The sequence below is a fragment of the Nycticebus coucang genome, chromosome 4 (assembly GCF_027406575.1).
Source record: "Nycticebus coucang isolate mNycCou1 chromosome 4, mNycCou1.pri, whole genome shotgun sequence".
Classification (NCBI taxonomy): Eukaryota; Metazoa; Chordata; class Mammalia; order Primates; family Lorisidae; genus Nycticebus; species Nycticebus coucang.
Window position 1 is genome coordinate 130,846,185 of NC_069783.1, and position 27,190 is coordinate 130,873,374.

A 27,190-nucleotide genomic window follows, 5' to 3' on the forward strand; every position below is an offset into this window, starting at 1 on the left:
GTGCAGATGTCATCCTTGGAAGGGCGGGACAGAAAATCCAGCCCCCAGGGCCTCAGGAAAATGCATGAGCTTCTCTGTTCAGCTAATGGGTGCCGGCCATTTTCTTGCCGTAGTCCTCTGACCACAGAGGGCTGGGACAGGGAAGAGGGGGGACTGAATTGGTAGTCACTGGGCCCCTGAGGACCTTCTATATCCCTCCCCAATGACCCCCAACCCAACCCCCTAGAACCTGCTATACCAGGCATCCTGAGAGCCTGGGGGTGAGGAGGGTGGGGGGCTGCACTTCTGACATTCACTGCATCCCAAGTCACACCTAGGAACCTGTCTGGGCAGCTGCACAAAGAGGTCCTGACCCTGACTGCAGGCAACATGGGATGACTGGAAGGAATGTGCCTAAAAAGGACCCACAGCAGCCTGGCCCCAGGTTTTACCCCTGGAATCCTCCCGGGGCCCTGAATCCTGCCTGATAAGAGAAGTTTCCCCAGTATGGGGAGGCAGGAGAGGTGGCAGGACCCAGGCCCTGTCTTGGTCCCAGAGTGGGGCAGGGTCGCTCACCCTCCGAGGGGAGAGGCTGCTTTCAATCATGGGTACCTGCTGGGGAGGCTCAGGGTTGGGAATCACCTGGCACCAGAGATTCAGCAAAGCCCTATGAGGCCTGGTTGTCCACAATGGGTGCCATGGACCTGGTTGTCCTTGGGGCCTGGAGAAAGCTGATGTCATGGCTGGACAAGTTGAGTAAAGCTGGCAAGGCCAGCAGTGTCCTGTGTCGTCCTTACAGGAAGGAACGGGAGGGGGGGCATCTGTGGTGGACGGGGTGCAGCCAGGGGGAGACTAGTGGGGGTGGGGCAGGGTTGGCCTAGGGCTTTCCTGGCCCTCCATCCTCCAGGATGAGGCCCTAGAGCCACCACATGGCCTGGAGCAGGCACTCGTGTGGCCCTACACAGCTGAGCATCCTGTGTACCACATGGAGCCTTCATCTCAGAGCCCTTGAAGAGAGGGTAGAGAGAGACAGCCTGAGAGCTGAGGCCTGGGCATGAACCTAGAAATAGCTGCCGCCTCACTCCGCATGGCAGCACCCCTAGGGTGGTCTGTGCAGGCTGTGTGGGGATGGGCATGGCTGTGTGCGGTGTGCCTGTGTACTGGGGTGCATCTGTGTCCCTGGGCAGGCCTCAAGCATCTGCCACCCTCTTTGGGAATCCAGGAAAACCAAGGAGAACCTGGAACCCCACTGCCATTTTGACACAGCCTCCTTGGGGCCCAAGATCTGCTCCCTGAATCATCCCCCGGGGGAGGACAGGTGGCAGGGGCGACCTCTCCTGTCACAGTCCCTCCTTCTCCCTACCTGGTGTTTGTAGGGTTAGGCAGGGACCCGGGCAGGGAGCACTGGCCTGAGGTGGGGGGTCACTTGGACCCAGGTGGGTCCCAGGGCTGGCACCTCCCCTTTGCAGAGCCTTAGTGTCTTGATGTGTAGACTGTGGTCAATCCCACTTGGGGACAAGTTCCTGGGGGCAGATGAGACCTCATTGCCGCAAAGAATACCACAGTGGACACGGCAGCAGACCATATGGCTGGCTGAGCCATTATTATTATGGATCCCTGGGCCTGTGGGCCTCCCCACTAGCCCCACCTCACCTTCCAGGGAGCTGGAGTCGGTCAGGAGCAGGAAGGCACTGGGCTAAGAGGCCAGTGCACCAGTGCTGGCCAAGGCTCCCTCCTGGAAACCTGAAGCTCAGTGCTTAGGCTAAGTCCTAAGGTCCTAGGGACCCCAGACTGAGCAGGTAAACCCAAGCTGCCCTGGACAGAGGGGGCTCCTGAGGAGGTGGGGGAGAGCAGGGCAGGTGAGGGTGGCCGGCTACTCCGTGTGGCTGGGTGCAGGGGGTGGCGCCTGGCTGGAGGGTTGCACGGCCTGCACGGTCTCCTCCAGGCTGCCACTGGGGAACACCACATAGCGGGTGATGGTCAGCTCTGGGGGCTCCCGCTGGTTCTCCTTGCTGTGCCAGATGCCGTAGCCGAAATACACAGCGAGTCCTGCAGGGTGTGAGGGGATGAGCCTGAGGGCAGGTCCCAGCCCTCCCTGGCCCCCTCCCAGCCCACTCAGAGCCCAGCTGGCCCCACTCACCCATTAGCAGCCAGATTGTGAACCGCACCCAGGTCAGGTAGCTGAGCTTCAGCATGAGGCAGACGTTGAGGAGGATGCTGAGTGCCGGGAGCAGGGGCACCAGGGGGATCTGAGGGGACAGAGTGGGACTAGCTGGGCTGCAGAAGAGACCATGCCCAAAGGGTGGGGCATGGCTGTTCCAGCCTCCCCAGCCCTGTGAGCCCTGGTTCATTCCCTGGTGAACAGAGGAGGAAGGGAGAGGGGAGCCTGCTGTTTTGGGGGATGTACCTGAAACGTGTCCTGCCGGGGCTGTTGCTGGAGAGCCCCCAGGATGAGGAGGCTGAGCAGAAACACAGCACTGCTGAGCAGCAGCAGCAGGATGTAACCCCACTGTGGGAGGCCCGAGTCCCCAAAAATCAGCACACAGCCCAGGGTGATGGCTGAAGCCATCAGGAAGCAGAGTGCCCAAGTGACAACCCTCCCAGGGCTGTACCCACTCAGGAAACCCAGGTAGCGCCTCAGGGCAGGTCGCAGCTGTCCAGGCTCAGGGATTGACGCCTGCTCTGCACCCACCAGCTGCATGTGGTCTGAGACAGAGCTGTGCTCCTTGGACAGGGGGCCAGGGCTGGCCGGGCATGGGGAGCTGGATGGAGAAGCCTTCTGGAAGCGCAGCACAATTATGCTGGCAGCCACAAAGGTGTAGGCCAGTAGTGTGCCAATAGACAGGAACTGGACCAGCGCCTCGAGGTCCATCAGCAGTGCCAGGAGGGCCATGAGGATCCCGAACACCAGGATGCCCATTACAGGCACCTGTGTCCGGGGTTGCACGTAGGCAAACACCTGGAAGAAGAGCCCGTCGACAGCCATGGCATAGACGATGCGAGGCAGGGAGAAGAGGCTGCTGAGCAGGACAGTGTTCATGGCTGTAGAAGAGGGTAGGGCAGTGGTCAGCATGGTGGACAGGCCTCTGCTGGGGCCAGAGCATGGGTGGCTCTTTGTGAGTTTGTGTGGACATCAGTGTGGGGGTACTGTATTGTCATCCCCTTGCCACAGGAATGGGACACTCCAGTTTAGATCACAGGCCTTTTGGAGAATTTTTTTTTTTTTTTTTGTAGAGACAGAGTCTCACTTTACTGCCGTGGCATCACACGGCTCACAGCAACTTCCAGCTCTTGGGCTTATGTGATTCTCTTGCCTCAGCCTCCCGAGCAGTTGGGACTACAGGCGCCCACCACAATGCCCAGCTATTTTTTTGTTGCAGTTTGGCCAGGGCTGGGTTTGAACCCACCACTCTCGGTATATGGGGCCGGTGCCCTACTCACTGAGCCACAGGCACTGCCCGGAGAATTTTTTTTTTGCAGATACAGTCTCAGTTTATTGCCCTCAGGAGAGTGCCATGGTGTCAGACAGCTCACAGCAACCTCCAGCTCCTGGGCTTAGGCGATTCTCTTGCCTCAGCCTCCCAAGTAGCTGGGACTACAGGCACCTGCCACAATGCCCAGCTTTTTTTCTTTTTTTAGAGACAGTCTCACTTTGTCGCCCTGGGTAGAGTACTGTGGCATCACAGCTCACAGCAACCTCCAGCTCTTGGGCTTAGGCAATTCTCTTGCCTCAGCCTCCCAAGTAGACGCCTGGCTATTTTTTTGTTGCAGTTTGGCCGGGACCGAATTTGAACCCATTGCCCTTGGTATATGGGGCCAGTGCCCTACCCACTGAGCAACAGGGGTTGCCCCCCTATGGGGAATCTGATGAGAACTGAGTCCCTCTTCTCAGGAAACCCATGACCAAAACTAGCAGTCGACATACAGTTTTTTTGGAAGTCCCTTCCAATAAGCCTGGGTGGAGAGTTTCTAATAATTAGCACTTTCCTGGGCCCATTGTGCAACTGGAAAAATCAAGGCACAGATGATAGTGTGTTCCCTGGAAGGTTCTATTCTTTGCCACCCTTCCCAGAAAGGGCCCTTACCGCAGATGGAGCCTGCTGCCACAATATAGCCAGCCCAGCTGTAGCCCCGTCGGTGGAAGGCGTCCGCAAGTGCGGAGTCGGGCTCCAGACTGTGCCAGGGCACCATGAGGGTCAGTACGGTGGAGACGAGAATGTAGGCGCCCGCCGCCAGGCCAAGTGCAGTGGCAATGGCCACAGGCACAGCCCGCCTCGGATTCCGGGCCTCCTCACTGGAGGCAGTGATAACATCGAAGCCCACAAAGGCATAGAAGCAGGAGGCAGTGCCAGCCATGATGCCTGAGAAGCCAAAGGGTGCAAAGCCCCCCTCTTCTGCACTCCAGTTGTGGGGCTCAGCCAGGATGAAGCCCAGGATGATGATGAAGAGGATGGTGAGCAGGTTGATGGCTGAGAAGGTATGGTTGAGCCAGGAGGAGACCCGAGCTCCACAGGAGACAAAAGCAGAGGCCAGAAGGAGGATTCCGGCAGCCAGGAAGTCCGGGTAGTGGCCCATCAGGGGCACCTGCCAGGATCCCACGTGGGTGACAGTGAAGTTGCGGATTCTGTGGTTGAAGATGGAATCCAGGTAGCCACTCCAGGCTCGGGCCACAGCAGCGCCACCAATAACATATTCAAGGAGAATGTTCCAGCCGATGAGGAAGGCCCACAGCTCTCCCATGGACACGTAGGTGAACAGGTAGGCAGAGCCTGTGCGGGGCACGCGTGCCCCAAATTCTGCATAGCAAAGGGCTGCCAGGAGGGAGGCCACAGCGGCCACACAATAGGATAAGATCACGGCAGGGCCAGCAATGTCTTTGGCCACGGCACCTGTGAGCACGTAGAGGCCTGATCCCACCATGCCACCAACACCCAGCAGGGTCAGGTCCAGCGTGGACAGGCAGCGCCTCAGTGACGTCTCCATGCTGGACTCCTCCAGCGGCTTCAACCTGTTCAGCTTGTGGAAGAAGCGTGCCAGGCCAGCAGCACCGGGCAGCCCGCGAACCATGGCAGGCAGCTGAGAGGAGCACCAAGCCAGCTACCTGTACCTGCTGGGGCCAGAGGGGAATGACAGGCTGCCCAGCAGCGTCCTGGGCAGCCCTCAATCTCTCCTGGACTGTCCACCACCAGTCCTCTCTCTGTCCCCACCCTAAGGACCTGGACACCCACACTGTGGGCCCACTGTTGGGTTAGGAAGGGGGTCAGGGATGTCTGGAAGTCCTGTCTGCCCCCAGAGAGCAAAGGGTGCCCAGAGGAGCCCCACGGGGTTGCCTGAGTGGCCCTGAGAGTGGGGAGGGTGCAGCCCTAGGGAGCAGCTGGGTGTCGCTCAGTGGTCTGGGATCCAAGAACAATGTGAAATCGGAAGCTTCCTGGAGTTGGGCCAGGCTGGTAGGACCCGGAACAGGTCTGGGCTCCGGCGGGCGTGGCCCGTGCGGCCACCTGGTATCAGTTATCGGTGGTCTCCCATTCATATCCCCCACCCCCCACCACCATGCTGGCCTCGGATCGAGGTGTGCGTGTGTGGGGGGGGGCGGCTGGAATGAAGGGGCACCCTGGGCCCTGAAGCTGGGACCCCACGCACCTCGCCGCGCTCCACACCCAGCTACTGCAGGAGCCAGTTCTGTCCCTCCCCTGGCCCCAGACACTGGTCCCAGCTCGTCTCCGTGGGACCCGCTGCGACCCACCTGCTGTCGCCGCCGCTGTCGCAGATCTGAGCGCTGTGCCGGTCCCTCCCGCCAGCGCCGCCTGCGCACACGGCCCGCCCCCACCCTCAGGCGCCCCATCTGGCTCGCAGCACCACCCTCCCGACACACCCAGAGAGCCCCCCCTGCCCCCAGCATGTTACAACCGGAGCTCACAGAGCTCTAGGGAAGTCATATCACTGTGACCCATTCACTGATGAGGAAGCTCAAGACACCAGTTAGTGACTAGCTCGGGTCACCGGGGTGAGGTTGAGGTGTATGGGGGTCTGGGGGTACAGAGCCAACCCTCTTTCTACTGCACCAGACCCCTCCCCCAACACGTGTACTCCACGGGGGGCGGGCACCATCCAGGCCCCCCAACGCAGGGTGGCATGAGGGCTGTGGCTTCAGGCACAGGGAGATGAGTGGCCCTGGGCAATGCCTGAGTCTCTCCCACAGTGGGTGGCGGTCAGCCATCTTCACGACAAGGGCAGGACTGAGCAGCCTTTGACAGTGCTTTTTGAACTGGCAGAACTCACACTGGCTGCTCTGAGCCTTCAGCTCCCCTGTCCTGCAAGTAGGCAAGCAGCCTCCTGGACACAACCTGCACCCTCCAGGGAGGAGCTCCAGAGCAGTGATTTTCAACCTGGTGTCTGTGTGAAAATTATTAAAGATCATTAATTAAATTATTTTCTTTTTCTTTCTTTCTTTCTTTTTTTGCAGTTTTTTTAGGGCTGGGTTTGAACTCACCACCACCTACCCTTTTGAGCCACAGGCGCCGCTCTAATTAAATTATTTTCAAAAGACATTCAAAGCACAGTAAGTATGTTCTTTTTTGATCAACGTAATTTAAGTGTGCCTAGAAGCTTTAGCTATAGGTTCAAGTGTGCCATGATATAAAATAGGTTGAAAAACACTGCCCTAGACCCTCTAAGACTCCCATGGTAGCTCCCGCTGCAGGCTCAGAGACTCCTGGGGGACCCCAATAGCAACTCCGTGTTTGTGGTTATCCGTGACAGCCACCATGTGCTGTGCCCCCATGCCAGTCCTCACATCACAGGCAGCCTCCACATCCCCGCCCACACACACTGATGGGGACTCTTTTATTCCTGGGGCTGAAGGGTCTTTCTGCTCTTCTCATTTCTTTTTTTTTTGTGGAGACAGAGTTTCACTTTATAGCCCTCAGTAGAGTGCCGTGGCATCACACAGCTCACAGCAACCTCCAACTCCTGGGCTTAGGTGATTCTCCTGCCTCAGCCTCCCGAGCATTCTCATTTCTTTAAAACCAAGAACATTCTGTGGTAGGGTGTTAATTTAGTCATAGTAAGAGAGTAACAATGTAGCCAGGCCCAAGCAGACATGTGCTTCCTCCAGAACTTTACAGGGCTGGGTCGTCAGGTCTGTGTGTGGTTCATGGTGCTGCATCTCAGGGCACCTGCAGCCAGCCTGGCTTGGTGGGCTGATGACAGGACGGTGGACTCCCAGACAAGGTGGTCCCATGGAGAACACTCTGCCTTGGCAGCCACCTTGGTCCCTTGGCTGATGGCACCTTGAGGAGCTTCTCAGATGGCCTCTCACTTCCTTTGGGGATGACATCTCCTTACCTGCCCCCATGTCACCTAAGCATGACTAAGCTCATATCCCTTGTCCTGAAAAGTCATCAAGAAATGGGCGGCGCCTGTGGCTCAGTCGGTAGGGTGCTGGCCCCATAAACCGAGGGCGGCATGTTCAAACCCGGCCCCGGGTGAACTGCAACCAAAAAATAGCTGGGTGTTGTGGTAGGCGCCTGTAGTCCCAGCTACTCTGGAGGCTGAGGCAGGAGAATCGCTTAAGCCCAAGAGTTGGAGGTTGCTGTGAGCTGTGTGATGCCATGGCACTCTACTGAGGGCCATAAAGTGAGACTCTGTCTCTACAAAAAAAGAAAGAAAAAAAAGTCATCAAGAAAGCCTATAAAAGTGCATTTCAGAGCATAAGGCTTGGATAGTTTTGTAATGGAAGTTCCCCCAAGGCCTTACGGTTGGCAAATTTACCGTATGGTATATTGAATTTTTATCAATCCCACAGAAGAGCTCTCACCACAGTCCCTGACATGGGCCACAACATATCCTGGACATGCAAGGCCAAGTGTAGCTGATGAAATAAATTGCACATTTCCGGGGATGTGGCTGGGCTGAGTGCCGGGATCTCACTGAGCCAGGCAGTCACGCAGAGCAAGCCCGTGAAGACACAGTAAAGATGAAGCACTAAGAGTAAACAGAAGAGAACACTTTCCGATTCATTCTAGAAGGCCAGGATTACCCTGACACCAAACACAACATGCAAAAGAGAGCTACAGGCCAGGTGCGGTGGCTCACACCTGCAATCCCAGCACTCTGGGAGGCTGAGCTGGGTGGATTGCTTGAGCTCAGAAGTTTGACACCAGCCCGAGCAAGAGTGAGGCCCCGTCTCTGCTAAAACTAGAAAAACTAGCTGAGTGTGGTGGTGGATGCCTGTAGTCCCAGCTACCTGGAGGCTGTGGCAAGAGGATCACTTAGCCCAAGTGTTGGAGGTTGCTGTGAGATAGGACACCGCAGCCCTCTACCCAGGATGACAGACTAAGACTCTGTCTTAAAAAAAAAAAAATAAGAAAGAAGAAAAGAAAGCTACAGATCTGGCAGGCGCCTATAGTTCAAGCGGCTTGGGCACCAGCCATGTACACCGGAGCTGGCAGGTTCGAATCCAGCCTGGGCCTGCCAAACAACAATGACAACTACAACCAAAAAATAGCCGGGTGTTATGGTGGGGACCTGTAGCCCCAGCTACTCGGGAGGCTGAGGCAAGAGAATTGCTTAAGCCCAGGAGTTGGAGGTTGCTGTGAGCGGTGATGCCACGGCACTTTACCCAGGGCGACAGCTTGAGGCTCTGTCTCAAAAAAAAAAAAAAAATCATAGTATTCCGGGATGTGAGTCCAATGTATATGGAGGGCTGACTTTTCCCATGAGCAGGTTTCACAGGGTTGACTTTGGGACTTGAGAATGTACAGATTTTGGCATACTCAGGGGTTCTGGAACTGATTTCCCATATATACTGAGGGATGAGTGTACTGGCAAATCAAATTCAGCAAAATACAAAAAGGACCAAGTGGCATTTATCCCAGGAATGTGAGGTTTACAGGCATGAGCCACCACACCAGGACTCCATAATAATAATTTTTTTAAAAGGTGCGGGGGGGGGGCAACTTTCTCAACCTGATAAAGACAAAGTATGAAAAACTCATAGCTGATATACGAAGTGGGGGAAAGACTGAAAACTTTTCCCTAAGGTTAGGATCAATATAAGGAGGTTCACCCTTGCTACTTATATTTCTTTCATACTGGAATTTCTAGCCAGGGCAATTAGGCAAGAAAATAAAATAAAAGGAATCTAGATTGGAAAGGAAGAAATAAACTTCCCTCAGTCACAGATAAATGTTTTTTTTTTTTTTTTTTTAATACGAATTTTTTTTTTTTTTTTGTAGAGACAGAGTCTCACTGTACCGCCCTCGGGTAGAGTGCCGTGGCGTCACACCGCTCACAGCAACCTCTAACTCTTGGGCTTACGCGATTCTCCTGCCTCAGCCTCCCGAGCAGCTGGGACTACAGGCGCCCGCCACAACGCCCGGCTATTTTTTGGTTGCAGTTTGGCCGGGGCTGGGTTTGAACCCGCCACCCTCGGCATATGGGGCTGGCGCCCTACTCGCTGAGCCACAGGCGCCGCCCATAAATGTTTTTTTTTTTTAACATCTCTTTCTGTTGCCCAGGCCAGAGTATAGTAGCATCATTATAGCTCACTGTAGCCTCCAACTTCTAGGCTCAAGCAATCCTTCTGTCTTGGCCTCCTAAAGTGCTAAGATTACAAAGTGGGGCTAGAGGGCGGCGCCTGTGGCTCAGTCGGTAAGGCACCGGCCCCATATACCGAGGGTGGCGGGTTCAAACCCAGCCCCGGCTGAACTGCAACCAAAAAATAGCTGGGTGTTGTGGCGGGCGCCTGTAGTCCCAGCTACTCGGGAGGCTGAGGCAAGAGAATTGCTTAAGCCCAGGAGTTGGAGGTTGCTGTGAGCTGTGTGATGCCACGGCACTCTACAGAGGGCCATAAAGTGAGACTCTGTCTCTACAAAAAAAAACAAAAAAAAAAAACAAAGTGGGGCTGGAGTGGAGTGACGTTGTCATAGCTCACTGCAATCTCAAACTCGTGGGCTTATGGCTGGGTGTGGTGGCTCATGCCTGTAATCCTAGCACTCTGGGAGGCCAAGGCGGGTAGATTGCTTAAACTCAGGAATTAGAGACCAGCCTGAGCAAGAGTGAGACCCTGTCTCTACTAAAATAGAAAAAACTAGCCGGGCATGGTGGCGCATGCCTATAGTCCCAGCTACTCAGAAGGCTAAGGCAAGAGGATCCCTTGAGCCCAAAGGTTTGAGGTTGCTGTGAGCTATGACACCACTGCACTCTACCCAGGGCAACAGCTTGGGACTCTGTCTCAAAAAAAAAAAAAAAAAAAAAAAAGTCAGATAAGCTAGGTACAGTGGCTCACACCTGTAATCCTAGCACTCTGGGAGGCCAAGGCTGGTAGATTACTTGAGCTCAGAAGCTGGAGACCAGCCTGAGCAAGAGTGAGACGCCATCTCTAAAAGTAGCTGCGAGTTGTGGCACGTGCTTGTAATCCTAACTACTCGGGAGGCTGAGGCAAGAGGATCCCTTGAGCCCAAGAGTTGGAGGTTGCCGTGAGCTATGATGCTACGGCACTCTACCCAGGGTGACAAAGAGAGACTCTGTATCAAAAAAAAAAAAATAAGGGGCAGCACCTGTGGCTCAGTGAGTAGGGCGCCGGCCCCATATGCCGAGGGTGGCGGGTTCCGACCCAGCCCCGGTCAAACTGCAACAAAAAAATGGCCGGGTGTTGTGGGGGGGGCGCCTGTAGTCCCGGCTGCTCGGGAGGCTGAGGCAAGAGAATAGCATAAGCCCAAGAGTTAGAGGTTGCTGTGAGGGCGGTACAGTGAGACTCTGTCTCTACAAAAAAAAAATAAATAAATAAATAAAAAAAATAAAAATAAAAATAAATAAATAAAAACTCGATTAATAACAAGTATTGCAGAGGATGTGGAGTAAATGGAACCCCCCATTGCTGCTGGGAATGTAACGTTGTGCAGCCATTTTGGAAAACAGGCAGTTCCTTAAAATGCAAAACATTAAATTACTATATGATCTAGCCATTCTGCTTCTAGGTAGATATACCCAAGAGGAATGGAAACATGCATCCACACAAAAACTCATATGTGAATTTTCTTTTTTTCTTTTTTAGAGAGAGAGTCTCACTTTATCGCCCTCGGTAGGGTGCCGTGGCCTTACAGCTCACAGCAACCTCCAGCTCCTGGGCTTAGGTAATTCTCTTGCCTCAGCCTCCCAAGTAGCTGGGACTACAGGCACCTGCCACAACATCTGGCTATTATTTTGTTGCAGTTTGGCTGGGGCTAGTTTGAAACCGCCACCCTTGATATATGGGGCCAGCGCCCTACCCACTGAGCCACAGGCGCCATTCACATATGTGAATTTTCATAATAGCCAGAAATGGAAACAATCTAAATGTCTGTTGGCTGAACGCTGGCTATTGGCTCAGGCCTGGAATCCTAGCACTCTGGAAGGCCCAGGTGGGTGGTTAGCTTGAGGTCACAAGTTTGAGACCAACCTGAGCAAAAGTGAGACCCCGTCTCTACTAAAATAGAAAAACTGAGGCAAGAGGATCGTTTTAGCCCAAGAGCTGAAGGTTGCTGTCAGCTATGACGCTATAGCACTCTACCCAGGGCAAGAGCTTGAGACTGTCTCAAAAACAAACAAATAAATAAATAAATAAATAAATGTCTATCAGATGATGATGAATATATAAATGTGATTTAGCCATACAATGGAATATTATTTGTCTATAAAAATGAATAAAGTGGTAATACAACCTATATGAATCTTTTTTTGTTTTGTTTTTTGAGATTGTTTTAGAGTCTCACTCTGTCTCCCTGAGTAGAGTGCTGTTGCATCATAGCTCACAGCAACCTCAAACTCTTGGGCTCGAGAGATCCCCTTGCCTCAGCCTCCCAAGTAGCTGGGACTACAGGGGCCCGACACAACGCCCAGCTATTTTTAGAGACTGGGTCTCACTCTTGTTCAGACTGGTCTGAACTTCTGAGCTCAAGTGATACACCCGCCTCAGCCTCCCTGAGTGCTGAGGTTACAGGCTGAGCCACTGCACCAGCCCAACATGGATGAATCTTAAAAACACTGTGCTAAGTAATAGAAGTTAGTGGCAGAAGCCCACACAGTGTATGATTTTATTTATGTGAAACGTCCAGAATAGGCTAATCCATAGAAACTGAGAACATATTAGTGGTTTCTGGGGGATGGAGAGAGGGCAGAATGGGGAGTTACTGCTAAAGGGTATAGGGTCTTTTTTTTTTTTTTTTTTTGGTTTTTGGCCGGGGCTGGGTTTGAACCCGCCACCTCCGGCATATGGGACCGGCGCCCTACTCACTGAGCCACAGGTGCCGCCCAAGGGTATAGGGTCTTTTTTGAAGGTGATAAAATGTTTTCAAATTTGATAGGCGGGATGGTTGCACAACTGTATGAATGAACTAAACCCACTGGACTGTATTATGATATGTGAACGAAGCCCCAGGGGCAGGAAGGGCTGAGTGCTGAGAGATGGAGCCTGGTGAGCCAAGGACAGACTTTGAGGTTGGGTGACTGCTCCCAAACTGGCCCACTCTCCATTGCCTGACCCAGGTCAACACCCCTTAATCAGAGTCTACATACCCCATGATCCCCAGATGTCCCCCTGTCCTCGAGCCTCCTGGAGTTCCCTTTTCCGTTAGCATCCAAATGAGATCACTTGAATCAGAGCGTTCGTTTCAGGTAGTCCAGGCCCTACTCAGCTTCTGAGGGCATTTGGTGCTGCTGGTGGGGACAGATAGAAACAAAAGAAGTCCTGCCTTTCTCCTGAGTCGGTCCTCCTTGCTATCTTTTTATCTTTTTCTCCAGTTTTGTAAGTCTCCTGCAGCTTGTCCTCTTTTCCCTCAGCCTGTTATTGTCCTTGGGGCCAAAGCCAACCCAGCTTCACCATTCAAAGCTCACCAGCATGTTGCCCCATATTACCTTTCCAAACATATCCCCATAACACTTCACCCCGAATTGGCTTCCAAAGCCTTCCTTCTGTTTGCTGTCCAGCCCTGGCAAGGGCAGCCACATCTGTCTCCATCCCGTATCAATCTTTCTGTGAGAAGCTGACCCTGGTTTCTTGCACCCACTAGGTCAGGTCTTTCCGGAGAGAGTCCCACATCTGGGTTTCCATACACCACACCCTAGAGGCCCCAGCTAGATGCTTGGCTTTTCTAACACCCAGACCACACTTTTTCTGCTCTGCCAGAACAAGGCAGGGATGGGGATCTGAAGAGTTGACCTCACTGAATGCAGGGAAGGGGGGATAGTATAACTCAAACTCCAGTCATTTGAACTGTCCTTGTGAATTATCTGCAGGGTACAAAATCTGCAGTTTGCAGTTTGTTTTTTTTAAATTAATTGCTTCAGAGTCATTGAGGGTACAAAGAATTAGGTTACGCTTGTTTGCCTTGCATCTCCCCCACCAAGAGATGTGCCAAACACCATGACCCCTCCATTCCCCTCCCAACTCCCTGCTCCCTCATTCCTCCACCCCTACCTTGAATTGATTTGAGTTTTTGTCTTATGTGAATATGTATTAGATCATCTGCTGGCTTTATATTAGAATTGAGTACGCTGGATTCTTTTGCTTCTCCATTCCTGTGATTCTTTACTAAGAAGAAAAATGTGTTCTGTTTTTTTAAAGAGATGGGGTCTTGCTTTGTTGCTCAGGCTGGTCTCAAACTCCTGGCCTCAAGTGGTGATCCTGTTTCAGCCTGTCAAAAGGCTAGGATTACAGGCGTGAACCATCACTTCAGCCAGAAGGTAGGGATTCTTGCCAAAATTAGGTCTCCTGGATTTCTGTCTGCAATGACAGAGGAGGGTCAAGTTTTCCTTATTCTTTTCTTTCCAAATTTGGATGTGTAGGAAAAAAGCACTTGTAAGAATTGTTTCTTTTTTTTTTGACTTAAAGAAGAAATCTCTTCTTTTATTTTTGGTTTTTAAATTCACAGGCGGCGCCTGTGGCTCAGTCGGTAAGGTGCCGGCCCCATATACCGAGAGTGGCGGGTTCAAACCCGGCCCCGGCCAAACTGCAACCAAAAAATAGCCGGGCGTTGTGGCGGGCGCCTGTAGTCCCAGCTACTTGGGAGGCTGAGTCAAGAGAATCACTTAAGCCCAGGAGTTGGAGGTTGCTGTGAGCTGTGTGAGGCCACGGCACTCTACTGAGGACCATAAAGTGAGACTCTGTCTGTACAAAAATAATAATAATAATAAATAAATAAATAAATTCACGACAAACTTCTGAAACCGGAAAATTAAGGTATTTAGTTGTCATGTATTTTCTCCTGGGGAATTGTTTCTTTGAATTATGATCTTTTTGTCAACTTTAAATAATGAGATTCAGAAAATATTATTAAATATAGAGTGTATTCAAGTGCAAAGTTTGAAGTAACCACCTGAGAAATACGTATAGACCCCAAAGAGATAGCATAGTGATCCAAAGTGGGAGTTTGGAAAGTTCTAGCAGGTTTACAATGGTTTCCATAGAAGGCCAGAAGTTACAGCAATTTGATTTGTACATTTGTTACATTCCAAGGAAAACTGCTTTAACATTCCATTAATAAGAGTAATGTTCTGAGGGGATCTTATCTTGGGCACCACTCTGTCATTTCTAATCATTTATAAGAAAAAGCAGAAGTCGTGATGCATACATTGTGACTCAAGCTACACAGCCACATTCCTCTCAAGGCTCGGAATAACTGGAAGTTCCAACAGCTTAAAGTTTGAATTACTTAATATCGCACTTGTGAATTTGGTTCTGGGCGCACATTGGCTGGTGATCCACAGCCTCCCAGTAATAGTGCATGGTTTCCTTGCCTCTGTCTTTCTTGTGGTTTAAGGAGGAAAATCATAAGATTCTTCTTCCAGCTTGCTTTGGGTCTCAAGAGCTTGGTTTTGTGACCATTGAAAATATTCCTTTTGGTCTCTGCTAGCCAGGGGTCACATGTTGACAGGCTTGCGGCATCGTGCCACTGGCCAACCTGCTACCCCGCTTCCCCGAAAATAAGACATCCTCTGAAAATAAGACCTACTTACAGGAAAGATAAGACGTCCCCTGAAAATAAGACCTAGCACATCTTTGGGAGCACACTCATTTTCGGGAAAATAGGGTAGGAATCAGAGACACACAGTCTCTCTTGTCACTTGCCAGCTCCCAGGGGACTTTAATTGTCTCCACCTTCCTTGCCTGGTTAACAATGAGAGCCGTTACTTTCTCAGGCTATCTTGGGACAGATTTCACATCTCCAAGGGGACTACATACATCTTTCCAGCTTCTTTGGATGTACTTTCTGTATCATTGTTAAGCTATAAAAGGCTTATTGATTTTGAGTCACAATGAAAATTACATATACCTTTGAAGATTTGGACTTTTGTATCTAGAAGTATTTTTTTTTTTTAATGTTTAAGTAACTTAAAATTTTATTATGGGTAGAAATGAGTGGCTTGAGGAATCAAGACTAAAAGCAACTTCCCAAGGTCAAGATCAGATAGGACAGGCAGAGGTTATGCCTGAGCCTTAGCTAGGGCATGCAGGGCTGGCAACATGAGGCTGGGCACACTGAGGGACTCTGCCCTGTCAGTCCAGCCACACTGGGAAGACCAGAAGCAACCCAAGGCACTGTGACTTGACCCCACATAGGGGCAGGAAGAGGTCAGGTCAGGTCTCCTCACCTTGGGGACAGGAGTATAGGCACTGTGGGGAGGGGACACCTGACTTCCCCAAGTCCAAGGAGGGGGCTCTTCCCTGGGAACACTCTGTGTCACAGAGAAGGAATCTCCTGGCACCATCTTCCCCTGACCTAGAAAGAGACAAGAGTGTGTAGGGACTAGAAGGGTCAGGGCCCAGGAGGTGGCATCAGGGCTTGAGTTCAGCCTTCCGCTTCTGCAGCTTCTCATCCATGACCTGGAGCATAGATTCATCCTTCACAAAACAGAAGCAGATATAGTGCTCAAAGAGTTTCCGATGAGGCTCGCCGTAGAAGATGGACACAGGTTTGGACTCCAAGCCCTTGTTCTTGATCATCCACTTGACGAAGTGGCTGTCGTAGGGCTTATCTGCCGTGCCAGGCAAGTCAGGCATCCTTCTCTTGAAGTTTGAGATGTCTGTGATGAGGAAGTAGCTGCCCTGGGGGATCACGGGCTTCAGGCCCACTGACTGCAGGCTGCAGATCATGTGGTCACGCCTGCGCAGCATGGCCTGTGGGAGCTCCACAATGTAGCTATTGGGTTGGCCGAAGTGCGCCTGCTCCCGCTCAAAGCTCCAGGCTACTGCAACCTGGCCCTACGTGGGGCAGTGGAAGATAGAGTTTTGGTGTATGGTCTGCAAGTGCTTCATGATGTTATCTGGACCCAGGACCCAGGACCCAGCCCACCTTCCAGCCAGTGACACTAAAGGTCTTGCCAGCACTGCCGATGGTCAAGGTCCGTTCCCACATGCCAGGGAAGCTGGCAATGCTGACGTGCTTGTGGCCGTCATAAACCAGCCACTGGTAGACTTCATCAGTGATGCACACCACACCATGCTGCTGGCACAGGATGGCCACCAGCTCCAGCTCCTCCCTGGATAACACCTTTCCCAGCGGGTTAATGGGTGTGTTGAGGGACAGGGCTTTGGTGTGAGGGCTGAATTTGCTGGCCAGCTCCGTGGGGTCCAGCTTCCCGTTGCTGCTGGAATCCAGTTCCCCATCCTGGATGGGACTCGGCTTCAGGGACACAAACACAGGGCGACCCCCTGCCATCAATGTCATGGGCTCATAACAGTCGAAAGAGGGTTTGATGATGATGACCTCATCGCCGTCATCCACCAGGGCCAGGAAGGATGTGAACAGGGCCCCATAGGCTCCCACAGTCACCAGCACCTTCTTGTGTGGGTCCACCTCCTGGCCCAGCAGCTTCCCAAAGAAACTTGCCAGGATCTTTGTCAGTGGTGGGTAACTAAATGCCTTGGTGTACTGGTTGAGCATGAAGTCCCCACTGACAGCACATGGAAAGGCTTCCAAAGCGTATTTTGGGGGTGCAAAGTCAGGGAATCCCTGCCCCAAGTTCACAACGCCAGGTTCACTGGGACAGTTTGACAAATTCCACCCAGGGATTGTGGTCGATCCCATTGAGTCTTGGGGCCTGCAACTGTTTGGCCATGGTGAGCTGTTGACAAGCAAGTAGGTCAGTTAGAATGTATCTAGGTTCAGCAGTCTGGGTCCTCTAGAAGTATTTTTGAAGAGTGCTGTCACCCCAAACAATTGTCCTATCAGGCCAGGCATGGCCGCTCACAACTGTAATCCTAGCACTGTGGGAGGTGGAGGTGGGAGGATCACTTGAGTTCAGGAATTCCAGGCCAGTCTGATTGAGTTCAGGAATTCCAGGCCAGTCTGAGCAAGAGTGAGACCTAGTCTCAAAAAAAAAAAGACACAAAACTATGTACCAGCTCTAGCATTAGGGACTCCCTCAGCAAGATTAAAGAACAATAGTTAAAATTCCTCTGTAAATTCTCCTCCTACACTGTGCTACCTTTTACCTCCAAGTCCCTGCCTTTGAAACCCCAGAAAATCTTTTGGATCTCTGGGCAGCTGGCTTAAACTTCTCCACCTCAAAATCTGGCCTTATCTCTTCAGCAAATTTCTTTTACTCCTAAAATTCCCCCAGCTTCTCCAAATATCCTTTAAACACCCATCTGCCTATGTTAACTTCCCTTTCCCTGTAAAATTTATAGACCACTCCTCACCCTGATCTCCAGGCAGAAAATAAACATTTACTTATGTAACTGCTGAAAGACAGAAAATAAAGGTTTACTCCGGAATTTGCAGCCAGGTTTGCTTTACTGTACCTTCAGCTCCCACTTCCCAGGGCTTGGTAATCAAAATGAATCAGCCAGGTCTTTCCATATTAAAGAACCTAATGAAAAATGTCACTTAGGGAAAAAAAAAACCTTAAAAACTGCTCTAGATCTCTGATGGTAACAAACGAATATGCCCCCAAACAACCCCTTCTTGGAAAAAAACCTATATCCTTTATTTGCTGGGCACAGCAGCTCATGCCTGTAATCCTAACACTCTGGGAGGCCGATGTAGGTAGATTACTTGAGCTCAGGAGTTCCAGACCAGCCTGAACAAAAGTGAGACCCCGAATCTACTACAAATAGAAAAACTGAGGCAACAGGATCACTCGAGCCCAAGAGTTGGAGGTTGCTATGAGCAATGATGTCACAGAACTCTACCCAGGGCAACAGCTTGAGACTCTGTCTCAAAAAAAAAACAAAAAAACTATATCCTTTCTCACCATATCATAAAGATACGATAAGTGTAAATCTTATCATATCTTTAAAAATTAAGTATCTGGAGGCTGAGGCAGGTGGATTGGTTGAGCTCAGGAGTTCCAGACCAGGCTGAGCAAGAGTGAGACCCCATAGACCCCATCTCTACCAATAGAAAAACTAGCTGGGTATGGTGGTGATAGTCCCAGCTACTTGGAAGGTGGAGGTAAAAGGATCTCTTGAACCCAAGAATGTGAGGTTGCCGTGAGTTATGATACCAGGGTGCTTTACCCAGGGTGACAGAGTGAGACTCTATCTAAAAACAAACAACAACAAAAAAATCCTTAAGTATCTGAAGAATTAATGAAAACAACCCCTACATCTGCCCATCTGACGCAAAAAGAAAGAAAAAAGCTGAATGTTTTTTTAGTTGCTTTACTTCAATAATGTTTGATAATTGTCAAATATGTATGTTACAAAAACTGCCAGCAAAAGAATAACTTAATATAATGACTAACTTTGTCTAATGTTTCATAAAGTTTTCACAATCAAACATAGTTGCTAAACAAAGGAAACTCATAAAAGTGGGAAAAAATTTATAAATGACTTTTTCAATAATGATTATGTTTTAGGGCCGGGCGTGGTGGCTCATGCCTGTAATCCCAGCACTTCTGAGGCTGAGGCAGGTGGATAGCTTGAGCTCACAGGCTTGAGACCAGCCTGAGCTAGAGCGAGACCTCATCTCTAAAAATAGCTGGGTGTTGTAGTGGGCACCTGTAGTCCCAGCTACTTGGGAGGTTGAGGCAAGAGAATCGCTTAAGCCCAGAGTTTGAGGTTGCTGTGAGCTAAGGGTGATAAAGTGAGACCCAGTCTCAAAAAATAAAAAAGATTATGTTTTATAAAATGTCTGCTTAAAAATAATTTCCAAAATCATCTCTATTTATTATTATTATTTTTTTTGAGACAGAGCCTCAAATTGTCGCCCTGGGTAGAGTGCCGTAGCATCACAGCTCACAGCAACCTCTAACTCCTGGGCTCAAGCGATTCTCCTGCCTCCGCCTCCCAAGTAGCTGGAACTACAGGCTCCCGCCACAACACATGACTATTTTTTGGTTGCAGCCGTCATTGTTTGGCAGGCCCGGGCCGGATTCGAACCCGCCAGCTCAGGTGTATGTGGCTGGTGCCTTAGCCGCTTGAGCCACAGGTGCCGAGCCTCAAAATCATCCTTAACTTTATGTTAAGTTAAACAAAATGATGGATAGTCATTGCATATCTAGATCATTTCCAAAAACATATAATTCTGAAACATTAATTGCCAAACATAGTTTGAGCTTATCTACTTTTGGCTTCTTATTACAGAAGAACAAAAGACATTTGTGGGCTGGCGCCTGTGGCTCAAGGAGAAGGGCGCTGACCCCATATACTGGGGGTAGTGAGTTCCAGCCTGACCCTGGCCAAAAACTGCAAAAAATTAAACTAAAATAAATAAATAAATAATATTTGTGCCTATTAAGAAACATGTTTTGTCCTACATTGAAAAATTGTACGATGGGGGCTGGGCGCAGTGGCTCACACCTGTAATCCTAGCACTCTGGGGAGGCTGAAGCAGGTGGATTGCTTGAGCTCACAAGTTTAAGACTGGCCTGAGCAAGAGTGAGACCCATCTCTAAAAAATAGCCCGGCGTTGTGGCACCTGTAGTCCCAGCTACTCTGGAGGATGAGCCAAGTGAATTACTTCAGCCCAGGAGTTTGAGGTTACCATGGCATTCTATCCAGAGCAACAGAATGAAAGTCTGTCTCAAAAAAAAAAAAAAATCATAGCACTCTGAGAGGCCAAGGCAGGTGGATTTCTTGAGCTCAGGAGTTCAAGACCAGCCTGAGCAAAAGTGAGACTCTGACTATAAAAATAGACAGGTGTTATGGTGGGCCCCTATAGTCCCAGCTACGTAGGAGGCTGAAGCCAGAGGACCACTTGAGCTGAAGAGCTTGAGGTTGTTGTGAACTATGACAGCACAGTACTCTACCAAGAGTAACAAAGTGAGACTCTTTCTCAAAAAAAACAGGAAAGAAAATTTGTACTAAAAAGAGGCATGTGTTTCCAGAAATTATGAAATGGTATTAATAAACAAAATGGTTGATAACTGCCTATCCTTAATTTTCTATTTTACTAGAAATTAAAGTTATGAAGAATAAAGAATTGTAATTAACATATGTAATTAAAACTGTTAGGATAATAGGAGAAAACAATTCTGTATGTAAAGTATACAAGGAAATAGGATATGTTTTTGGTAAGGAAAGCTATATATGAAGGACATTTTTGTTAAGGGGAGGGGGAGCATGGGGGAGGGAAGAGTTCTTGTTTTCTCACTAAGTTGCCCTGGATAGAGTGTCGTGGCATCACAGCTCACAGCAAACCTCAAACTCTTGGGCTCAAGGGATTCTCTTGCCTCAGCCTCCTGAGTAGCTGGGACTACAGGCACCAGCTACAGTGCCCAGCTATTTTTAGAGATTGGAGCTGGCTCTTGCTCAGGCTGGTCTGGAACTCTTGAACTCAGGCAATACACCTGCCTTGGCCTCCCAGAGTGCTGAGATTATAGGCGTGACCTACCGCACGAGGCCCATGCCTTTTTTTCCCCTTCCCTCCCCCTTCTCTCCTTCCGTTGCCCTCCCCTCATCTCCCCATCCCTCTGCTCTCTTCCCCTCCCTCCCTTGCCCCTTCCTTTCCTCTACTCCCCTTCCCTCCCCCTCTCCTCCAACTTCTCTCTTCTCCCCTCCCCTCCCTTTCTCTTCCCTTTCTAACAGGGCCTCACTCTATCACCCAGGCTGGAGTGCAGTGGTGCAGTCATAGCTCGCTATAACCCTGAACTCCTGGGCATAAGCTATTTTCTTGTCTTGGCCTCTTCAGTAGCCAGTACTACAAGTGTGTGCCATCACGGCCAGCTATGACTGTAACCGAAATTCCATATTTTCTTTTTTTATGACTAAAATAACATATTGTTTTATTTATAAAAATTCATAGATGTGATTAGACATGCTGCCATACACATATAAACCGTGCTTCAACCAAATTAAGGCTCAAAAGAAAACAAAGCACATCCTATGATCAATCCTGAATAGCAGCAGAGTTCAATAAATATTAAGTATGTTCTCACAAGTAGGGGGCACTAATAACTTTGTAATTTACATAGTATGTTAAACATGAGGAAACATACAAGACATGGGAATGGGGAGTACACACAGGAAAATAATTTCTTAATTTTCTTCATTTTTCAGGGATGGCTTTCTTGTCTTCAGGAGGGAAGATTTTGACTTCAAAAGTAACAAAAGATTTGAGGAGAGAATTTACATCTTTCTGTTCTAAATGGTATTCTTGTGCTATTTTCTCAGCAGTCCACATTTCTGGATAAAGTTTATGATTACTGAGAAGTGTCAATGCCTCTATAATGGAAATTTTGCCTATGGGAATGTTCTTAATATTCATATCCAAGTGATGGCCTATAGGCAATCTGAACTCCTTTGGCACTTGATGTGTTTCAGCGGCTTTTATCTGCACGGAAGACACAGGATGTTTGGAATCGACATACACAGCTTTTAGGAGTGGCAGCAGCTTGTCATCTTTTCTAGTAATATCTCTCTTAATTTCTGGCTGCTGATGTGCTCCCGCAGGAGGCTCCTGGTGGAAGGGTGCTTGGGCACGGGAGAGGGCTTCATCTTGCTGATCTCCCATTCAGCTCGGTTCTCTAAGTTGAAATTCTTCATCGTGTGAACTACGAAACCCCCCATCTCCTCACAACATGATGTCCACAGGTTCACGCCGCACGTGGGAAAACACTGCCTCGGAATTCCATATTTTCATTTCTTTTCTTTTAATTTTTATTTTTCCCAGGCCAAGCTCCACTAGGAAGGAATTTTATATTTTCAGATATGGACAGACAACTTGAAGGAACAAAGGTTGACTTGATAGAGCCGATGTTTGTATAGCTCCTTTGGAAAAACTGGCTTAAAAAGTTGCTTGCTGGCCTTACAGGTGCGTAAGGACTGCCACTTCCTGGCAGGTCCAGGAATCTCAGATATTCCAAGGACCTGGAGTAGAGAGGAATTTCCCCAAATCTATTGGTAGTGCAGGTGAAGTCTAATGGTGAGCTCTGGGTTTGGCTTCCTAGCCTTGAGGGGCTTGTATAATAAAAGTCAAAACAGAGAGTCCTTATTTTATTCACAACAAGGCAGACTTCAAAACAGCTAGATGTTGCTGGGCGAGGTGGCTCATGCCTGTAATCCCAGCACTCTGGGAGGCCAAGGCAGGTGATCTCTGGAGGACAAGACCAATCTGAGCAAGAGTGAGACCCTTCCTCTACTAAACATAGAAAAATTAGCTGAGCATGGTGGTAGGTCCCAGGACACCACGGCACTCTAGCCTGGGCCACGGAGTGACACACTGTCTCGAAAAAAAACAAAGAACAAACAAACAAAAAAACCTTTATGATTAATCATGATTCTCATTGTACTCATGCAAAAAATTGGACCATATTTAATGAAACTAAACTTATTTTCCAAACAGATTAGTTTTATTTTGATTATCTTTGATAAAAATGCAGATGACTGTAGGGAAAACATTCTATATTTCGTTTTTTTTTTTTTTTTTTCTGTAGAGACAGAGTCTCACTTTACCGCTCTCAGTAGAGTGCCATGATGTCACAGGACTCACAGCGACCTCCAGCTCTTGGGCTTCCGTGATTCTCCTGCCTCAGCCTCCCGAGCAGCTGGGACTACAGGCGCCCGCCACAATGCCCGGCTATTTTTTGGTTGCAGTTCAGCCAGGGCTGGGTTTGAACCCTCCTCCTCGGTATATGGGGCCGGTGCCTTACTCACTGAGCCACAGGCGCCACCCAACATTCTATATTTCAATAAAAGCTATTATGTAACACACCATTATGGGATGTCAGACTTTAAGGCCCAGTGGTTCTCAATCTTCCTAATGCTGCAGTGTATTTTCATTGTTAAAAAGGGGTCGCAACCCACAGGTTGAGAACCGCTTAGTAAGCTTTTTCTTTTTGGTGAACTGGCTCCTGCTATTTGGTGTATTTTGTCAATAATTAACATTTTCAAGTTTTTGGCTTGGTGCCCGTGCACAGTGTTTATGGCATCTGCCATATACACCGAGGCTGGCGGGTTTGAACCCAGCTGGGCCAGCTAAACAACAATGACATCTGCAACAAAAAATAGCTGGGGGCGGTGCCTGTGGCTCAGTCGGTAAGGCACTGGCCCCATATACCGAGGGTGGCGGGTTCAAACCCGGCCCCGGCCAAACTGCAACCAAAAAAAAAATAGCCGGGCATTGTGGCGGGCGCCTGTAGTCCCAGCTACTCAGGAGGCTGAGGCAAGAGAATCGCTTAAGCCCAGGAGTTGGAGGTTACTGTGAGCTGTGTGAGGCCACGGCACTCTACCGAGGGCCATAAAGTGAGACTCTGTCTCGACAAAAAAAAAAAAAAAAAAAAAAAAAATAGCTGGGTGTTGTGGTAGTCCCAGCTACTTGTAAGGAGAATCGCTTAAGCCCAGGAGTTTGAGCTTGCTGTGAGCTGTGACGCCACAGAACTCTACTGAGGGAGACGTAGTGAAACTCAGTCTCAAAAAAAAAAAAAAATTTCCAATTTTTCTCCCATCCCTCTCACTTGGAGTCACTAAAATCTAAAATGACCATTTTCCTGAAGTCCTAACAAGCTAACGCTGGACAACTTGACATACACTTCAGAGAAATCACGACAGATCACGTAGTGACAACCTTCATGCCCACTACTCTACAGGCCACTTGGAAGGGTCACTAGGACATCAAATGGTATTCACTAGGGACATACAAAGTACAAACAAGGAATTCATTGAGATTGTCACTGTTGCCCCCCTACTCCAACTAAAAATGTTTCAAACCCATTTCCTTCACATTGTCAAATTTTGGGACATAAAAGAAATTTGACAATGTGAAGGAAATGGATCAATATTTGGAATCACACCCTCTCCCTAGACTTAGCCCAGATGAAATAGATCTCCTGAACAGACCAATTTCAAGCACTGAGACCAAAGAAACAATAAAAAATCTTCCAACAAAAAAAAAAAGGCCTGGTCTGGGGCGGCGCCTGTGGCTCAGTGAGTAGGGCGCCGGCCCCATATGCCGAGGGTGGCGGGTTCAAACCCAGCCCCGGCCAAACTGCAACCAAAAAATAGCCGGGTGTTGTGGCGGGTGCCTGTAGTCCCAGTTACTCGGGAGGCTGAGGCAGGAGAATCGCCTAAGCCCAGGAGTTGGAGGCTGCTGTGAGCTGTGTGACGCCACGGAACTCTACCAAAGGCAATAAAGTGAAACTCTGTCTCTACAAAAAATAAAAAAAAAAAAAAAATGTCCTGGTCTGGATGGTTTCATACCAGAATTTTGTCAAACTTTTGAAGAAGAGCTTATTCTTGTACTGCAGAAATTATTCCACAAAATTGAGGAGGAAGGAATCTTCCCCAAGATGTTCTATGAAGCAAACATCACCCTGATACCAAAACCAGGAGAAGACCCAACTAAAAAGGAGAATTTCAGACCAATTTCACTAATGAATATAGATGCAAAAATTCTCAACAAAATCTTAGCCAATAGATTACAGCTTATCATCAAAAAAGTCATACATCATGATCAAGTAGGCTTCATTCCAGGGATGCAAGGCTGGTTTAATGTACGCAGGTCTATAAACATTATTCACCATATCAACAGAAGCAAAACCAAAGACTATATGATCCTCTCAATAGATGAAGAAAAAGCATTTGATAAAATCCAGCATCCTTTTCTAATTAGAACACTGAGGAGTATAGGCATAGGTGGCACATTTCTGAAACTGATTGAAGCTATCTATGACAAACCCACAGCTAATATATATATCTATATATATATATATATTTTTTTTTTTTTTTTTGTGGTTTTTGGCCGGGGCTGGATTTGAACCCACCACCTACGGCATATGGGACCGGCGCCCTACTCCTTGAGCCACAGGCACCGCCCTCCACAGCTAATATTTTACTGAGTGGAGTAAAACTGAAAGCTTTTCCTCTTAGAACTGGAACAAGACAAGGTTGTCCTCTGTCACCATTACTATTCAACATAGTCCTGGAAGTTCTAGCCAATACAATTAAACACAACAAGAAAATAAAGGGCATCGAAATGGGACCAGAGGAGGTCAAACTCTCACTTTTTGCTGATGATATGATCTTAGAGAACCCTAAAGACTCAACCACAAGACTCTTGGAAGTCATCAAAAAATACAGTAATGTCTCAGGTTATAAAATAAGTGTCCACAAGTCAGTTGCCTTTCTATACACCAACAACAGCCAAGATGAGAAGTTAAGGACTCAACTCCCTTCACCATAGCCCCAAAGAAAATGAAATACTTAGGAATATACCTAACCAAAGAGGTGAAGGATCTCTATAAAGAAAATTATGAAACCCTAAGAAAGGAAATAGCAGAGGACATTAACAAATGGAAGAACACACCATGCTCATGGCTGGGAAGAATCAACATTGTTAAAATGTCTATACTTCCCAGAGCAATTTACCAGTTCAATGCCATCCCTATTAAAATACCAACATCCTACTTTCAAGTCTTGGAAAAAATGATTCTGCGTTTTGTATGGAACTAGAAAAAAACCTGCATAGGTAAGGCAGTTCTTAGTAATAAAAACAAAGCCAGGGGTGTCACCATAACAGATTTTGGGCTGTATTACAAGGCCATAGTGGTCAAGACAGCATGGTACTGGCATAAAAACAGAGACATAGACATTTGGAATCGAATAGAAAACCAGGAAATGAAACGAACAACTTACACACAGCTAATCTTCGATAAACCAAACATGAGCATCCACTGGGGGAAAGACTCCCTATTCAATAAATAGTGCTGGGAGAACTGGATATCCACATGTAACAGACTGAAAGTGGACCCACACCTTTCTCCACAAAAATTGATTCAAGATGGATAAAGGACTTAAATTTAAGGCATGAAACAATAAAAATCCTCAAAGAAAGAATAGGAAAAACACTGGAAGATATCGGCCTGGGGAAAGACTTTATGAGGAAGACTGCCATGGCAATAGCAATAATAGCAATAAACAAATGGGATTTAATTAAACTGAAAAGCTTCTGTACAGCCAAGGAGACAACAACCAAAGCAAATAGACAACCTACCCAATAGGAAAGGATATTTGCATATTTTGAGTCAGACAAATGCTTAATAACCAGGATCTATACAGAACCAGAACTTCAATTAATCCACAAGAAAAAAACCAACAATCCCATACATCAATGGGGAAGAGAGATGAATAGAATCTTCTCCAAAGACGACAGATGAATGGCCTGCAAACATATGAAAAAATGCTCATCATCCCTAATTATTAGAGAAATGCAAATTAAAACCACCCTGAGATATCATCTAACCCCAGCGAGAATGGCCTATATCACAAAATCTCAAAACTGCAGATGCTGGCGCAGATGTGGAAAGAAAGGAACACTTTTACACTGCTGGTGGGACTGCAAACTAATACAACCTTTTTGGAAGGAAGTATGGAAAAACCTAAAAGAACTCAACCTAAACCTCCCGTTTGATCCTGCAATCCCATTACTGGGCATCTATCCAGGAAAAAAAAAATCTTTTATTATAAAGACACTTGTACTAGGCTGTTTATCGCAACCCAATTTACAATTGCTAAAATGTGGAAACACCCTAATTGTCCTTCAACCCAGGAATGGATTGGTAAGCTGTGGTATATATATACCATGGGATATTATTCAGCCATCAAAAAATGGAGATTTTTCAGCATTTGTACTAACCTGGATGGAGGTGGAACACTTTATTCTTAGTGAAGCATCACAGGAGTGGAAAAGTATGAATCCTATGTATTCAGCTTTGACATGATGACAATGACACAGTGGGGCATGGGGGAAGGGGAGACCAGACAGAGAAGGAGGGAGTGGGTGAGGGAAAGGAA

The 27,190-nt window shown here is 48.6% G+C and overlaps 2 protein-coding genes and 1 pseudogene across 6 annotated transcripts in view; all 3 read right to left on the minus strand.

The window, feature by feature from the left end:
• Window positions 1–1,556: 1,556 nt before the first annotated feature.
• Window positions 1,557–27,170, minus strand: LOC128583474 (cationic amino acid transporter 4-like). Of its 5 annotated transcripts, none has more exons than XM_053587677.1 (6): window positions 27,033–27,170; window positions 12,535–12,675; window positions 4,065–5,086; window positions 2,387–3,021; window positions 2,120–2,228; window positions 1,557–2,028 (listed from the first exon to the last, which is right to left on the minus strand). In XM_053587677.1, exons 3-6 carry the CDS (start codon window positions 5,044–5,046, stop codon window positions 1,853–1,855), a joined length of 1,902 nt encoding a protein of 633 aa, XP_053443652.1. In that variant the 5' UTR covers window positions 5,047–5,086; window positions 12,535–12,675; window positions 27,033–27,170; the 3' UTR covers window positions 1,557–1,852. The 5 variants fall into 5 exon arrangements, with proteins under 5 accessions (XP_053443652.1, XP_053443648.1, XP_053443650.1 ...); XM_053587673.1 differs by having other exon boundaries at window positions 4,065–7,962; XM_053587675.1 differs by lacking the exon at window positions 12,535–12,675 and having other exon boundaries at window positions 27,033–27,159.
• LOC128583471 (uncharacterized protein KIAA1671-like) overlaps window positions 13,950–27,190 on the minus strand; it is a 223,303-nt gene continuing 210,062 nt past the window's right edge. Inside the window, 3 exon segments of the mRNA XM_053587666.1 lie at window positions 13,950–16,297; window positions 16,299–17,000; window positions 17,002–17,082. Of these exon segments, the coding sequence (XP_053443641.1) occupies window positions 15,794–16,297; window positions 16,299–17,000; window positions 17,002–17,082 (1,287 nt within the window). The 3' untranslated portion in view covers window positions 13,950–15,793.
• On the minus strand, window positions 20,975–27,163 carry LOC128583495 (NADH dehydrogenase [ubiquinone] 1 alpha subcomplex assembly factor 4-like; annotated as a pseudogene).

Excerpts from the sequence above, each read along its gene's own strand:
- LOC128583474 (XM_053587677.1), bottom strand. The coding sequence starts at position 5,046 with ATGGTTCGCGGGCTGCCCGGTGCTGCTGGCCTGGCACGCTTCTTCCAC. Across the intron at positions 3,022-4,064 it reads GGCAGCAGGCTCCATCTGCG|CCATGAACACTGTCCTGCTC; the intron begins GTAAGGGCCCTT and ends CCTCTTCTACAG. Across the intron at positions 2,229-2,386 it reads CCCGGCAGGACACGTTTCAG|ATCCCCCTGGTGCCCCTGCT; the intron begins GTACATCCCCCA and ends CTGTCCCCTCAG.